This window comes from Colobus angolensis, unplaced genomic scaffold (genome assembly GCF_000951035.1).
Source record: "Colobus angolensis palliatus isolate OR3802 unplaced genomic scaffold, Cang.pa_1.0 Scaffold119, whole genome shotgun sequence".
In the NCBI taxonomy this organism is placed as follows: Eukaryota; Metazoa; Chordata; class Mammalia; order Primates; family Cercopithecidae; genus Colobus; species Colobus angolensis.
The window spans coordinates 2,597,931-2,614,656 of NW_012113030.1; the positions used below are offsets into that span (position 1 = coordinate 2,597,931).

The 16,726-nt window shown below is 36.7% G+C and overlaps 2 protein-coding genes across 3 annotated transcripts in view; one reads left to right on the forward strand and one right to left on the reverse strand.

Moving 5' to 3' along the window:
• Nucleotides 1-16,726, forward strand: part of MIPOL1 (mirror-image polydactyly 1) — a 365,273-nt gene that overhangs the window by 157,118 nt on the left and 191,429 nt on the right. For both annotated transcript variants that reach the window (XM_011926108.1, XM_011926116.1), the window contains one exon: nucleotides 10,984-11,091. In XM_011926108.1, the coding sequence (XP_011781498.1) occupies nucleotides 10,984-11,091 (108 nt within the window). The remainder of the gene's footprint in view (nucleotides 1-10,983; nucleotides 11,092-16,726) is intronic.
• LOC105500535 (NADH dehydrogenase [ubiquinone] 1 beta subcomplex subunit 8, mitochondrial-like) lies at nucleotides 7,480-8,146 on the reverse strand. Its single transcript, XM_011926097.1, has one exon. The coding sequence runs from the start codon at nucleotides 8,130-8,132 to the stop codon at nucleotides 7,572-7,574; it is 561 nt and encodes a 186-aa protein (XP_011781487.1). The 5' UTR covers nucleotides 8,133-8,146; the 3' UTR covers nucleotides 7,480-7,571.

A 16,726-nucleotide genomic window follows, 5' to 3' on the forward strand; every position in this document is an offset into this window, starting at 1 on the left:
GAAGAGGTCGTTCACATCCCTTGTAAGTTGTATTCCTAGGTATTTTATTCTCTTTGAAGCAATTGTGAATGGGAGTTCACTCATGATTTGGCTGTTTGTACTTGGTGTGTAGGAATGCTTGTGATTTTTGCACATTGATTTTGTATCCTGAGACTTTGGTGAAGTTGCTTATCAGCTTAACGAGGTTTTGGGCTGAGATGATGGGGTTTTCTAAATATACAATCATGTCATCTGCAAACAGGGACAATTTGACTTCCTCTTTTCCTAATTGAATACCTTTTATTTCTTTCTCTTGCTTGATTGCCCTGGCCAGAACTTCCAACACTATGCTAAATAAGAGTGGTGAGAGAGGGCATCCTTGTCTTGTGCCAGTTTTCAAAGGGAATGCTTCCAGTTTTTTCCCATTCAGTATGATATTGGCTGTGGGTTTGTCATAAATAGCTCTTATTATTTTGAGATACGTTCCATCAATACCTAGTTTATTGAGAGTTTTTAGCATGAGGCACTGTTGAATTTTGTCAAAGGCCTTTTCTGCATCTGAGATAATCATGTGGTTTTTGTCATTGGTCCTGTTTATGTTTATGTGATGGATTATGTTTATTGATGTGGGTATGTTGAACCAGCCTTGCATCCCAGGGATGATGCCACATTGATTGTGGTGGATAAGCCTCTTGATGTGCTGCTGGATTCGCTTTGCCAGTATTTAGCTGAGGATTTTCACATCAATGTTCATCAGGAATATTGGCCTAAAATTCTCTTTTTTTGTTATGTCTCTGCCAGGCTTTGGTATCAGGGTGATGCTGACCTCATTCAATGAGTTAGGGAGGATTCCCTCTTTTTCTATTGACTGGAATAGTTTCAGAAGGAATGGTACCAGCTCCTCTTTTTACCTCTAGTAGAATTAGGATCTGAATCCTTCTGGTCCTGGACTTTTTTGGTTGGTAGGCTATTAATTATTGCCTCAATTTCAGAGCCTGCTATTGGTCTATTCAGAGATTCCAGTTCTTCCTGGCTTAGTCTTAGGAGGGTGTATGTGTCCCGGAATTTCTCCATTTCTTCTAGATTTTCTAGTTTATTTGCCTAGAGTTGTTTCTAGTATTCTCTGATGGTAGTTTGTATTTCTGTGGGATCGGTGGTGATATCCCCTTTATCATTTTTTATTGAGTGTATTTGATTCTTTTTTTTTTTTTTTGAGACTGAGTCTTGCTCTGTTGTCCAGGCTGGAGTGCAGTGGCGCCATCTCGGCTCACTGCAATCTCCACCTTCCAGGTTCAAGCGATTCTCCTGCCTCAGCCTCCCGAGTAGCTGGGATTACAGGCACGTGCCACCGTGCCCAGCTAATTTTTTTGTATTTTTAGTAGAGACGGGGTTTCACCATGTTGGTCAGTCTGGTCTCGAACTCCTGATCCACCTGCCTCAGCCTCCCAAAGTGCTGGAATTACAGTCATGAGCCACCGTGCCTGGCCACGTCTATTTGATTCTTCTCTCTTTTCTTCTTTGTTAGTCTGGCTAGCAGTCTATCAATTTTGTTGATCTTTTCAAAAACCCAGCTCCTGGATTCACTGATTTTTTTTGAATGGTTTTTTGTGTCCCTATCTCTTTCAGTTCTGCTCTGATCTTAGTAATTTCTTGCTTTCTGCTAGCTTTTGAATTTGTTTGCTCTTGCTTCTCTAGTTCTTTTAATTGTGATAGTAGGATGTCAATTTTAGATCTTTCTTGCTTTCTCTTGTGGGCATTTAGTGCTATAAATTTCCCTCTACACTCTGCTTTAAATGTGTCCCAGAGATTCTGTTATGTTGTATATTTGTTCTCATTGGTTTCAAAGAACATCTTTATTTCTGCCTTCATTTCATTATTAACCTGGTAGTCATTTAGGAGCAGGTTGTTCAGCTTTTATGTAGTTGTGCAGTTTTGAGTGAGTTTCTTAATCCTGAGTTCTAATTTGATTGCACTGTGGTCTGAGAGACAGTTTGTTGTGATTTCTGTTCTTTTACATTTGCTGAGGAGTGCTTTAGAATTATGTGGTCAATTGTAGAATAAATGTGATGTGGTACTGAGAAGAATGTATATTCTGATGATTTGGGGTGGAGCATTCTGTAGATATCTATTAGGTCCGCTTGATGCAGAGCTGAATTCAAGTCCTGGATATCCTTGTTAACCTTCTGTCTCGTTGATCTGTCTAATGTTGACAGTGGGGTGTTAAGGTCTCCCATTACTATTGTGTGGGAGTCTAAGTTTCTTTGTAGGTCTCTAAGGACTTTTTTTATGAATCTGGGTGTTCTTGTATTGGGTGCATATATATGTAGGATAGTTAGCTCTCCTTGTTGAATTGATCCCTTTACAATTATGTAATGGCCTTTTTAGTCTCTCTTTTTTCTTTTCCTTTCTATTTGTTTGTTTGTTTGTTTGTTTTTGCTCTTGCCCAGTCTGGAATGCAATGGTGTGATTTCGGCTCAATGCAAGCTCCACCTTCCTCAGGTTCTTGCCATTCTCCTGCCTCACCCTCCCAAGTAGCTGGGACCACAGGCACCTGCCACCACACCTGGCTACTTTTTTGTATTTTTAGTAGAGACTGGGTTATACCGTATTAGCCAGGATGGTCTCGATCTCCTGACCTCATGATCCATCTGCCTTGGCCTTTCAAAGTGCTCTTTGTCTCTTTTGATCTTCGTTGGTTTAAAATCTGTTTTATTAGAGACTAGGATTGCAATGCCTGCTTTTTTTTTTTGGCTTTCCATTTGCTTGGTAGATCTTCCTCCATCCCTTTACTTTGAACTATGTGTGTCTCTGCACATGCTATGGGTCTGCTAAATACAGCACACTGATGGGTCTTGACTCTTTAACCAATTTGTCAGTCTGTGTCTTTTAATTGGGGCATTTAACCCATTTATATTTAAGGTTAATATTCTCATGTGTGAATTTGATCCTGTCATTATGATCTTAGCTGGTTACTTTGCCCATTAATTGATGCAGTTTCTTCACAGCATCAATGGTCTTTACAGTTTGGCATGTTTTTGCAGTGGCTGGTACTGGTTGTTCCTTTCCATGTTTAGTGCTTCCTTCAGGAGCTCTTGTAAGGCAGGCCTGGTGGTGACAAAATCTCTCAGCATTTGCTTGTCTGTAAAGGATTTTATTTCTCCTTCACTTGTGAAGCTTAGGTTGTCTGGATATGAAATTCTGGGTTGAAAATTCTTTTCTTCAAGAATGTTGAATATTGGTCTCCACTCTCTTCCGACTTGTAGGGTTTCTGCTGAGAGAGGCGCTGTTAGTCTGATGGGCTTCCCTTTGGGGGTAACCCGACTTTTCTCTCTGGCTGCCCTTAACTTTTTTTCCTTCATTTCAACCTTGGTGAATCTGAGAATTATGTGTCTTGGCATTCTCTGTATTTCCTGAATTTGAATGTTGGCCTGCCTTGCTAGGCTGGGGAAGTTCTCCTGGATAATATCCTGAAGAGTGTTTTCCAGCTTGGTTCCATTCTTTCCATCACTTTCAGTTATACCAATCAAATGTAGATTTGGTCTTTTCACATAGTCCCATATTTCTTGGAGGCTTTGTTCATTTCTTTTTACTCTTTTTTCCCTAAACTTCTCCTCTCGCTTTATTTCATTAATTTGATCTTCTATCACTAATAACCCTTTCTTCCACCTAATTGAATTGGCTATTGATGCTTGTGCATGTGTCACGACATTCTCGTGCCATGGTTTTCAGCTCCATCAGGTCATTAAAGGTCTTCTCTACACTGTTTATTCTAGTTAGTCATTTCTCTAACCTTTCTTCAAGGTTTTTAGCTTCCTTGCCATGGGTTAGAACATGCTCCTTTAGCTTGGAGAAGTTTGTTACTACCGACCTTCTGAAGCCTACTTCTGTCAAATTGTCAAAGTCATTCTCCATCCAGCTTTGTTCTGTTGCTGGCAAAGAGCTACGATCCTTTGGAGGAGAAGAGGCACTCTATTTTTTATAATTTTCAGCTTTTCTCCTCTGGTTTCTTCCTATCTTTATGGTTTTATCTACCTTTGGTCTTTGATGTTCTTGACCTACAGTTGGGGTTTTGGTGTGGATGTCCTTTTTGTTGATGTTGATGCTATTCCTTTCTGTTTGTTAGTTTTTCTTCTGACAGTCAGGTCCTCAGGTGCAGGTCTGTTGGAGTTTGCTGGAGGTCCAGTCCAGACCCTATGTGCCTGCATATCACCAGCAGAGGCTACAGAACAGAAATATTGCAGAACAGTGAATATTGCTGCCTGATTCTTTTTCTGGAAGCTTTGTCCCAGAGGGCATCCGCCTGTATGAGGTGTCTGTCAGCCTCATTGGGAGGTATCTTCCAGTTAGGCTACATGGGGGTCAGGGACCTACTTGAGGAGGCATTCTGTCCGTTCTCAGAGCTCAAATGCCATGCTACAAGAACCACTGCTCTCTTCAGAGCTATCAGACAGGGATGTTTAAGTCTGCAGAAGTTTTGTCCGCTGCCTTTTTTTCAGCTATGCCCTACCCACAGAGGTGAAGTCTATAGAGGCAGTAGGCCTTCCTGAGCTGCGGGGGCCTCCACACAGTTTGAGCTTCTTGGTAGCTTTGTTTGCCTACTTAAGCCTCAGCAATGGCGGATGCCCCTCCCGTAGCCAGGCTGCAGCCTCACAGGTTGATCTCAGACTGTTGCGCTAGCAGTGAGCAAGGCTCTGTGGGCGTGGGACCTGCCGAGCCAGGCATGAGAGAAAATCTCCTGGTCTGCTGGTTGCTGAGACCATGGGAAAAGCACAGTATTTTGGCGGGAATGTACCATTTTTCCAGGTACAGTCTGTTACCCCTTCCCTTGGCTAAGAAAGGGAAATCCCCCAACCCCATGCACTTCCCAGGTGAGGTGATGCCCTGCCCTGCTTCAGCTCGACCACTGTGGGCTGCACCCACTGTGCAACCAGTGCCAATGAGAGGAACTAGGTACCTCAGCTGGAGATGCAGAAATCACCTGTCTTCTGTGTGGATCACACTTGGATCTGCAGACTGGAGCTGTTCCTATTCAACCATCTTGGAATGGAAACCAATAAATTTTTGCTTAGACCAATGTCCTGGAGATTTTCCCTTATATTTTCTGTAGTAGTTTCATAATCTGAGGTCTTAGATTTAAGTCTTTCATCCATTTTGATTTGATTTTTGTATATGGCAAGGGTTAGTGGTCTAGTTATTCTTCTGCATATGGAAATCCAGTTTTCCCAGCACCATTTAATGAAGAGACTGTCTTTTCCCCAGTGTATGTTCTTGGCACTTTTGTTAAAAATTAGTTCACTGCAGGTGTGTGGATTTGTTTCTGGGTTTTCTATTCTGTTCCATTGGTCTATGTATTTTTATGTCTAAACCATGCTGTTTTGTTTACTCTTGCTCTGTAGTATAATTTAAAGTGAGGTAAAGTGATTCCTCCAGTTTTGTTCTTTTGTTTAGGGTAACTTTGGCTCTTCTGCATCTCTTCTGGTTCCATATAAATTTTGGGATTTTTTTTTCTATTTCTGTGAAGAATGTAGTTGGTATTTTGATAGAGATTGCCTTGAATCTGTATATTGCTTTGGGTAGTACCTACATTTTTACAATGCTGACTCTTCCAATGCATGAACATGGACTGTCTTTTCATTTTTTGGTTTTCTCTTTAATTTCTTTCATCAGTGTTTTATAGTTTTCGTTATAAAGATCTTGCATTTCTTTGGTTAAATTAGTCTCTTGGTATTTAATTTTATCTGAAGCTGTGATAAATGGGAGTGTTTTCTAAAATTTCTTTTTCAGATTTTTCACTGTTGTCATATAGAAATGCTACTTATTTTTGTATGTTGATTTTGTATCCTGCAACCTTACTGAATTTGTTTATCAATTCTAATAGTTTTTTTGTGTGTATGTGGAATCTTTAGGTTTTTCCAAATATATGATCATGTCATCTGCAAACAAGGATAATTTGACTTCTTCCATTCCAGTTTGGATGCCCTTTATTTCTTTCTCTTGTCAGATTGCTCTGGCTAGGACTTACAGTACTATACTGAATAACAGTGGTGAAAGTGGGCATCCTTGTTGTTTTCCAGATCCTAGAGGAAAGGCTTTCAGTTTTTCCCCAATCAGTATGATGCTTGTTGTGGGTCTGTCATATGTGGTTTTTATTATGTTGATGTACGTTCCTTCTGTACCCAATTTTTTGAGTGTTTTTATCATGCAGGTATGTTAAATTTCATCAGATGCATTTTCAGCATCAATTAAAATGATCATGTGGTTTTTGTCCTTCACTTTGTTGACATGATGTATCACATTGATTGATTTGCGTGTGTTGAATCATCCTTGCATCACAGGGATAAATCCCTCTTAGTCATGATGCATGATCTTTTTAATGTATTATTGAACTCACTTGCTAGTATTTTGTTGAGGAGTTTTGCATCAATATGCATCAGAGATATTGGCCTATAGTTTTCTTTTTTTGATGTGTCTTTGTCTGGTTTCGGTATTATGATAATACTGGCCTTGTAGAATGTGTTTGGAAGTCTTCCCTCTTCTCTTTTTCAGAATAGTTTGAGTAGGACTGGTATTTGTTCTTCTTTAAATATTTAGTAGAATTCAGCAGTGAAGCCATCAGGTCCAAGGCTTTTCTTTACTGAGATACTTTTTATTATGGCTTCGATCTCGTTACTTGCTATTGGTCTGTTCAGGTTTTGGATTTCTGCCTGGCTCAATCTTGGTAGGTTGTTTGTGTCTAGAAATGTGTCCATTTCTTCTAGATTCTTCAATTTATTGACATATAGTTGTTCATAGTAGCCATTAATAATCCTTTGAATTTCTGTCATATTGATTTTAGTATCTCTTTTCATCTTTGAAGTTTACTTATTTGGATTTTCTCTCCTTTTTCTCACTCTGGCTTTTGTTATGTGGATCTCTTGTATTTTTTTTCATTTCAGATTTATTCATTTTTACTCTGAACTTTATTGTGCCTTCTATTAATTTTGGGTTTCGTTTGCTCTTTCTTTTCTAGTTCTTTAAGATGCATTGTTGGATTGTTTGTTTGAGGTTTTTCTTCTTTTATGCTGTAGGCACTTATCTCTGTAAACTTCCCTCTTAGTACTACTTTTGCTGTATCCTGTAGTGATGTTGTGTTTCCATTATCATTTGTTTCAAGAAGTTTTTCCATTTACTTCCTAATTTCTTCATTGACCCACTGGTCATTCAGGAGCATATTGTTTAATTTTGATGTGTTTGTGTAGTTTCCAGAATTCCTCCTGTTATTAATTTCTAGTTTTCTTCTGTTGTGGTTAGAGAAGATGTTTGATATTATTTCAGTTTTGTTTTTTTTTAAATGTTTTAAGACTTGTTTTGTGACCTAACATATGATCTACCCTTGAGAATGATCCATGTGCTGAGGGAAAGAATGTGTATTCTGCAGCCTTTGGACGAGATGTTCTGTAAATATCTAGTAGATCCATTTGGTCTGTAGTTCAGATTCAGTCTGAAGTTTCTTTTTTTTTTTTTTTTGAGTTTTATTAGGGATTTCATTAAGATTAAATTTCTAGGAATGAGGGAGTCCTAGTTAAGAGGCCACAAAAGCCCACGAAGCCTCCTCAGATCTCATAGTGAACCACCAGCTCGGGTTCTTTGGAGGGATCGCCGCCTCGTTCCAGGTACAGATTATTGTAAGGATACTGCTTTGGTCCCACAGGCTGGTAGACAGGGTACATGTCCCCCACCCAGAATATGAATGTCATGAAAGCCAGGAAACTGAAGAGCTGCATACACATGACATTCCAAGAAATAGGTGTGGGGGATGTATCCACACAGTTCCTGGTGTACATGTCTAGGTGCCAGTGCATCGGTTCACCCCAGTTCAACCTCAGGTCCGGTTGGTCCCAGCTATACCATGGATCCCTCTCAGGCTGTGAACGGTCAGGGAGCTTCGGGTAGTCGCCATACCCCATGCCCTCATCCGGGTAAGGCTGGTAGTCTTCCACGCGCATATTATACTTCTTGGCGGCGGCGGCCCGTTTTTCTGGGGTCCTAGGATAGGGCCCCGGGAACATGTCCTTGGTCATGCGGGAGGCTGTCCATGCGCCCAGCAGCACCATGTTCCAGAATGCCCTTTGCAGCCACTGAACTCCCAGGACTCCGGCCCTGGCCACCGCCATCTTCACCTTCTTCATGTTTTCAGTCTGAAGTTTCTTTGTTGATTTTCTTTATGGAAAATATATTCATCCCTGAAAGTGGGATGTCGATATCTCTAGCTATTGTTGTATTAGAGCCTATATCTCTCTTTAGCTCTAATAATACTTGCTTTATATATATATATGGGTACTCCAGTGTTGAGTGCATATATATTTAAAATTGCTATATCCTCTTGCTGAATTGACCACTTTATCATTATATAATGATCTTCTTTGTCTCTCCTTAGAGTTTTTGTCCGGAAATTTGTTTTGTCTGATATAAGTATAGCTACTCCTGCCCTTTCTGTATCATTTAAATGACAAATTTAACAATTAAAAATATAAACGTTGAAAAATTAATTTGGTGAGAATATCAATAAAATTTGAGATGTGATTAAATGATAGGATCTTTATCTGCTTTATAACTATTTTATGAAATTATAAAGTGACAGTAATTAATATAGTATGCCACTTCTTAATGAATAAACTGTTCAATCCCATTGCTTCAAAATGAATTTCCAACTTACATAGTTTAATAAAAGTAAAAAGAAACAAACCACTAGAAATTATATATAAATATGCAATTGTGGGGAATATGTTAGACTTTTCAAAGATAATGTCAAATGAAGAAATAATATAGGATTACATAAATTTAAATAAACATTTAATGTAGTTAAATATGCTACAAATATTTATTTTACAAGAACATTTAGCATTTGTTTCTTGAGCATGAATGAGTGAATTTTTTATGTTTCTACCATGTAGTTTGGAAAAAACCCTATTCCTGGGTGATTTCTAATTTATTTGGAATGAAAAGAATAGGTGGCACACAACTGTTGACCATGCTTCCTCATTTTCTTCAGATACACTTCTTAAGTTTCTACTTTCATTTATTTTCTCCTGTATTATTCTTCTTTCTCCAGTGTCAGCTTACAAAATCACATGCCCAAAAGAAGCCCAACTCAGATGTCAGCAGCTCCATGAAACATTCTTTCTTCCATAGCCAAAATAATCTGCTCCACCTTTGAATCCTAATAGATCACTTAGTTATTACATTTTAATACTTAATAATTTTATATTAAATTTAGTTGAAAATGTAAAGGATAATTTAGTAAAGTGTATCTCTACTGTATTGTCACAGTTAGTGCTATGCCATATTCGTTTTCTTGGGTCATAATTTGTGTCCTCAGTAACACACACTGTGATTTGATTGTATTCTGACCAAATATTTTTTTACTGGCTGTAAAAGATACACAGTTTAATATGTAGATCATGTGTCTCCTGAAAATAAATGCCACATAATATGTGTCACAGAATTTTCATGTAAATTTTAACAAATGTGATAGGTGAATTAAGTTGTCATACAGCTCATGATGGAATACACATGGCAATATAAAAAAATCTGCACTAAGTCAGTATTTTATCATATTTGGAGAATTTAGTTTCAACAAAATTATCTGCTAAATTAAATTAGTGTTGATTAGAAGTGCCTTGATATTATCAATATCAATGCCTCAATTTTATTTATTTTTAAGAGTGTTTTGATTTTATAATTGTATTATTTATGCATGAAGTGTGTATACTCAATTTCGTATTCGTACACAGACATCATTCGGCAATCTAAGTCAATATCAGGAGTCTGGTAAGACTTTTTCTTCCAAAACATGTTGTATATTACTCAAAGTTGTGAAATATTGATACATACTGCCTAATATTATTTGGGTCAGAGGCAGAAGAAACCAGAGGAGTAAGAAATGTCATTTTGGATGATAGCTGCATCGTGATTGTAACATAATAAGTAATGATTTTTTATTCATCTCTTATGACAACTATCCATTTGTCAAATAATCTAGAAAGAACTTTTTCCTGATCTTAAATCAGTATGTGTCCTTATTAGTTGTTTTGTAAGTATTCTAATTTTAAAATAGATAAATTAAGGAATGGTTTTTAACTTTTTCCTCAATGATGGGTTTAGTACTTTATTTGTTTAATCCCCCATGTATCTTCCTATTGTTCTGATTTACAGCACACCATTTTATAGCCTATGTAATTATTATGTGAAGTGTTTTACATATTTATATTGAAATCTTATATTCAAATGGCAAGATATTTCAAAAATTTTTTGAACACACATGCTTCTATTGGCTCATTGAAACTTTTACTTGTTTTTTTTACTTATATTCTCTTATATTCTTTACTTGTATTCCAAATAGGTGAAAATGATCATTTCACACATCTGTTACCACTTTTACTTAAAAGTAAAATTTGGTCAAAATGGGAGAAATTAAAAACACTTAATTCTTTATGTTTCCAAGTCTTGGTACTCTGGCTATTGCTTTTTTCCCTATAAAATTGTTTCCTTAGATATTTTTAAAAACTGGAAATATTTCTGAATGTATACCTTATAATTTTTATTTTAAAGTATCGATAAAATATGATCATACAATATCATATTGTAGTTTATTTAGAATCCAATATGATTTTTAGAAGAATGCTTTTATTCAACCAATAGATGGATAATCAGAACCATTTGCTCAAAGTATAATTTTAAATATGGTTCGACCTTAATTTTATAAAAGTGTTTTTGTGATTTATATAACATTCAGATTAATAAAGTAACTGAAAATTGTAATTAAATTTTTAGAATACTATAAACAATGTTTTTATTTATTGTACTTACCATTACTTTTACTTACCATTCTTGTTGCAAAAAAAAAAAAAAAAAAAAAACCTTGTCTTTTAGAGAATACAGTGATATTATTTACATTAATTTATGTGGCTTGGTGAAAAAAATGCTATAACTCCTTTACTTAATGGGATTCTTCCCCTGTGGCAGTGCAAACGGCTAGAGCAGGAGCTTCATCATCTGAAAGAGCAGAACCAGACTTCAGCAAACAACATGAGACATCTGACTGCTGAAAACAATCAAGAACGTGCTCTGAAGGTAAATCCCCGTTCCTTCTTGCAGGCAAATTAAGGTTGTAAGCCCTTGGTGCCAGCTTTCTGTGCTGCATATATCAGTTGTGTACATTTCAGCAGAAGTGAGCTGTGGTGTTTGCCAACAACCCCTTCTTTAAACACAGATACAGCACCCTTCTGTTATGGTATATTTTATTTCATGTATGTGTATGTGAAAACAACACATTTTCTGAATTTTGAGTGATGGTATATTAATAACTTTTGGTACATGTTTATTCTGTTTCTTTTTTATATCATTACCTTTTGCAGTTAATAAAAAGTGACCACATTAAAAGAAAAAAATTAAATTATAGGCCTTTGCTTTGCATCAATATTTATTGTAATAATTTTTAAAAGGACTTTTGTAATATTAGTCACCCACAGAACTGACAGTCCTTGAAGAATATGTGAATGTGCTTGGGAAATGAAGAGGTACTTAGAATGTTACAGTAAAAGAGAAAGAAAGATGTTAAATAATAAATTCAACTAGAACTTTCAACAAGTGAAATACACATTTCATGACAAAAAGTTCTGTCCCATTGTAATATAGATCAAGTAATTATGAAAAAGGACATGGTTTTAATTCTCCTAATTATATTTTTTTCTTAAGGTGCTTGTGACTTTTCATTTTACTTTCTATCTTTTGCCCAGTTCTCAGTATAGTGCCTGTACACAGTAGTTGGCTCTACCCTCAAGGTGCTTGCATTCTCATGCTAACCTGTTAAGGTTTAAAAAAAGAAATCCATGAGAAACAGAAAAGATTCATCATTGTTTTTATTGTATAATAAGAAAAGATTTGCTACCAAGAAGGTTATATTCTACTTCACTGTCTTAATTTTTTTTTTTTTTGCTGCATATTACAGAGCAATATCATGGCATTAGCTGTGTAACTCACTAAGCTGGAATCATGTACCAAAATTGAGGAAAATTGTGACATTTTAATGTAGAAAATATTTTTAATCTGTCTAAGAAGTATAAGATTTGGTAGAAGTCAGATTTTTCCACAAAATGTATTTAACTTCATTTTGATATTTTTAGTGGTAGGCTTATAATAACTTTGTTATTATTGTTTAATGCACTTTCTGCTTTAGATAGATGAAAACAATAAGTGAGAAAGGAACAAATTATAGATTGCTGTGATTATTTCTAATTGCCCCCAAGGAATTTACTATTTTATGAAAAGTAATAATAATTTTTAAAATGTATACTTGCAAAATAGAAAACATTATTTGAAAAGCAGCTTCCATAATGTATGCTAACTTGTCAGTGTTAATTTGTCAGTGTTAGGGGACAGATTTAATGGGCTTAATATGATATGGCAGTCTCCATTTAAAACAGTGCCTGAAATAAAAATTCTAGTTTGTTAAGTATATATTAATTTCATGGTCTTTATTCTGGCATTTCTGGTTGTGTGTTTCTGTTGAATTTAATGAAATGATAGCTGTTATTTATGGAGAGAGATAAAGAAATAGATGGAATAATTTTTTTTTTTTTTTTTTTTGAGACAGAGTATCGCTCCATTGCCCAGGCTCGAGTGCAGTGGTGTGATCTTGGCTCACTACAAACTCTGCCTCCTGGGATCAAGCATTTCTCCTGCTTCAGCCTCCCGTGTAGCTGGAACTACACGTGCCCACCACCATGCCTGGCTAATTTTTGTGTTTTTAGTAAAGTCGGGGTTTCACCATGTTGTGCAGGCTGGAAATAGATAAGTTCAAAACAAACATTAAACCCCCCATAAGAGAGAAATTTCTGCTAACTGTAGACTACTATCTAATTTAAAACAATATAGCTATATTTTCACTCCTGACAAATATACTATATTAAAATCTTTTCTAGTTGTTCATCTTTTTTTTGCAAAAGTCTCAAATTTTTCTGTTGTCTTTTAATCCTTCATAACATTCATTAAGTAAGCTAGCTTAAATTCTTGGTGAAGATGAAAGGAAGAATTAATATTTTTTAAAACTCATCAACTCAATCTTTATTAAGCATCTGTGTTCATTTAAGCTTGTTTTAGGCCGGGTGCAGTGTCTCAAGCCTGTAATCCCAGCACTTTGGGAGGCCGAGGCGGGCGGATCATGAGGACAGGAGATTGAGACCATCCTGGCTAATACAGTGAAACCCCGTCTCTACTAAAAAAATACAAAAAACTAGCCAGGCGAGGTGGCGGGCGCCTGTAGTCCCAGCTACTTGGGAGGCTGAGGCAGGAGAATGGCGTAAACCCGGGAGGCGGAGCTTGCAGTGAGCTGAGATCCCGCCACTGCACTCCAGCCTGGGCGACAGAGCGAGACTCCGTCTCAACAATAACAACAAAAAAAGCTTGTTTTAAAATGATCTGTCTTCCATAACACTGACAAGTTTTTTATTAATTTTATGCCATATTTCCTCATGAGCAGCTCTAAATTTTTTCTGAAAATTAGGTCAATTGTAAAACATTTGCTTTATTCTGAATCATTTTTTTAAAATTACTCTTACCTTCCAGGAAGTTTTTGTTTTTTATTTGATGCATTAATTATAGCGCTATGTACCTTTAAGTTGTCATATGAGTTAATGAATAATAAGTTTACTACCAAGCTATCTGGTGAGTGAACAGTTTGCCTCCTTTCTGAGCCATATGTTTATCTTTTACAACTTATATATAAGTATCATTTTTTGGTTAACTGATTTAATATTTAGTTAGTATCTAACAAGTGTCAGGAACAACTCTAAAAACTATTCACTGTCTCTAAAGCTTTCAGTCTGCCAATAATATTTTTAGTATTTTATTGTAAATAGTACTGTTATTAATATCACTATTACATGTCAACTTGAGTAGGGTAAAAACTGAAAATTTCATGCTTTATTTTATTGAATTACACAGAAATTCCTAAAGGTAACGATTCTAGAGATATATTTGGGGAAAACAATCACAATTAGTAGTCATAGATTACATAGAACTTTCCAAAATAATTATGACAAAATCAGTTATCATGCAAGGAAATACTTTTTAATAATCTAGTGTCATTTTAATAATAATGTCTGTTTATTCTAAATAACCAGAGATTTTTTTCTAAATTACTTTTTATGATAGAGACTAAGATTAGATTTTTATTGATCATTTATAAGCATTCTTTTTAATGTAGGATGCAGTTATGCTAGATAATTTTGCAGGCTGGGCGTGGTGGTTCACACCTGTAATCCCAGCACTTAGGGAAGCTGAGGCAGGTGGATCACTTGGGGTCAAGAGTTCGACATCAGCCTGGCCAACATAATGAAAACCCATCTCTACTAAAAAATACTAAAATGAGCCAGGCGTGGTGGTGGATGCCTGTAATCGTAGCTACTCAGAAGGTTGAGGCAGGAGAATTGCTTCAGCCCAGGAGACAGAGGTTGCAGTGAGCAGAGATTGTGCCACTGCATTCCAGCCTGGGCAATAGAGTGAGACTCCATCTCAAAAAAAAAAAAAAAATTGCAAGGCACAGCACTGTTTCTCCTACTTTTATGTTTTCTGTTTTCCCTAATAACAAGTAAAACACAGTGGTATCTATAGGATAAGGGACTGAATTATATTGATACTAGTATATATTCTGAAAGTTACTTTTTTAAAAAACAGCTTATTTTCTTGTTTAAAGTAAATTTTATCTACTTAAGAAATTGGTTTCTGGAAGAACATGTTTTTGAACATGTGATTTTGTTTGTTTCTTCATTCTGAAACAGAGTCTCACTCTGTTGCCCTGGCAGGAGTGCAGTGGCTCGATCTCAGCTCACTGCAACTTCTGCCTCCCAGGTTCAAGTGATTCTCTTGCTCAGCCTCCCAAGTAGCTGGGATTACAGCCATGCGCCACCACGCTGGCTAATTTTTGTATTTTTAGTAGAGATAGGGTTTTACCACAATGTCCACCCTGGTCTTGAACTCCTGGCCTCAAGTGATCCGCCTGCCTTGGCCTCCCAAAGTGCTGGGATTACAGGCATGAGTCACCAAGCCCAGCCTTGAACATGTAATGTTTTTAAAATAAATTTGCATTAGATATAAATACGTAGACATTAAACTTAATAAGGAAATTCATATATATTGCCTTTCTATCCTTTCTTTTTTTTTTTTTTTTTCCGTTATACTTTAAGTTCTGGGGTACGTGTGCAGAACATGCAGGTTTGTTACATAGGTATACACATACCATGGTGGCTTGCTGCACCCATCAACCCATCACCTACATTAGGTATTTCTCCTAATGCTATCCCTCCCCTAGCCCCCCACCGCCTGACAGGTCCCAGTGTGTGATGTTCCCCTCCCTGTGTCCATGTATTCTCATTGTTCAACTCCCACTTATGAGTGAGAACATGCAGTGTTTGGTTTTCTGTTCCTGTGGTAGTTTGCTGAGAATGATGATTTCCAGCTTCATCCATGTCCCTGCAAAGGACATAAACTCATCCTTTTTGATGGCTGCATAGCATTCCATAGTGTATATGTGCCACATTTTCATTACCCAGTCTATCATTGATCGGTATTTGGGTTGGTTCCAAGTCTGCTGTTGTGAACAGTTCCGTAATAAACGTAAGTGTGCATGTGTCTTTATAGTAGAATGATTTATAATCCTTTGGGTATATATCCAGTAATGGGATGGCTGGGTCAAATGGTATTTCTTTTTCTAGATCCTTGAGGAATCACCACACTGTCTTCCACAATGGTTAAACTAATTTACACTCCCACCAACAGTGTAAAAGTGTTGTATTTCTCCACATCCTCTCCAGCATCTGTTGTTTTATGACTTCTTAATGATCGCCATTCTAACTGATGATGAGCTTTTCTTCATATTTTTGTTGGCTGCATAAATGTCTTCTTTTGAGAAGTGTCTGTTCATATCCTTTGCCCACTTTTTGATGGGGTTGTTTGCTTTTTTGGGGGGTAAATTTGTTTAAGTTACTTGTAGATTCTGGATATTAGCCCTTTGTCAGATAGGTAGTTTACAAAAATTTTCTCACTTTCTGTAGGTTGCCTGTTCACTCTGATGGTAGTTTCTTTTGCCATGCAGAAGCTCTTTAGTTTAATTAGATCCCATTTGTCTATTTTGACTTTTGTTGCCATTGCTTTTGATGTTTTAGTCGTGAAGTCTTTGCCCATGCCTGTGTCCTGAATGGTATTGCTTAGGTTTTCTTCCAGGGTTTTTATAGTTTCTTCTAGGGTTTTTATGGTGTTAGGTCTTATGTTTAAGTCTTAAACCATCTTGAGTTAATTTTTGTATAAGGTGTAAGGAAGGGGTCCAATTTCAGTTTTCTGCGTATGGCTAGCCAGTTTTCCCAACACCATTTATTAAATAGGGAATCCTTTCCTGATTGCTTGTTTTTGTCAGGTTTGTCAAAGATCAGATGGTTGTAGGTGTGTGGTGTTATTTCTGAGGCCTCTGTTCTGTTTCATTGGTCTATATATCTGTTTTGCTTCCAGTACCATGCTGTTTTGGTTACTGTAGCCTTGTGTAGTTTGAAGTCAGTTAGTGTGATGCATCCAGCTTTGTTCTTTTTGCTTAGGATTGTCTTGGCTATGTGGACTCCTTTTTGGTTCCATGTGGAATTTAAAGTAGTTTTTTCTAATTCTGTGAAGAAAGTTTGTGTTAGCTTGATGGTGATAACATTGAATCTATGAATTACTT

Coding starts and splice junctions, on each gene's coding strand:
- LOC105500535 (XM_011926097.1), bottom strand. CDS start 8,132: ATGGCGGTGGCCAGGGCCGGAGTCCTGGGAGTTCAGTGGCTGCAAAGG.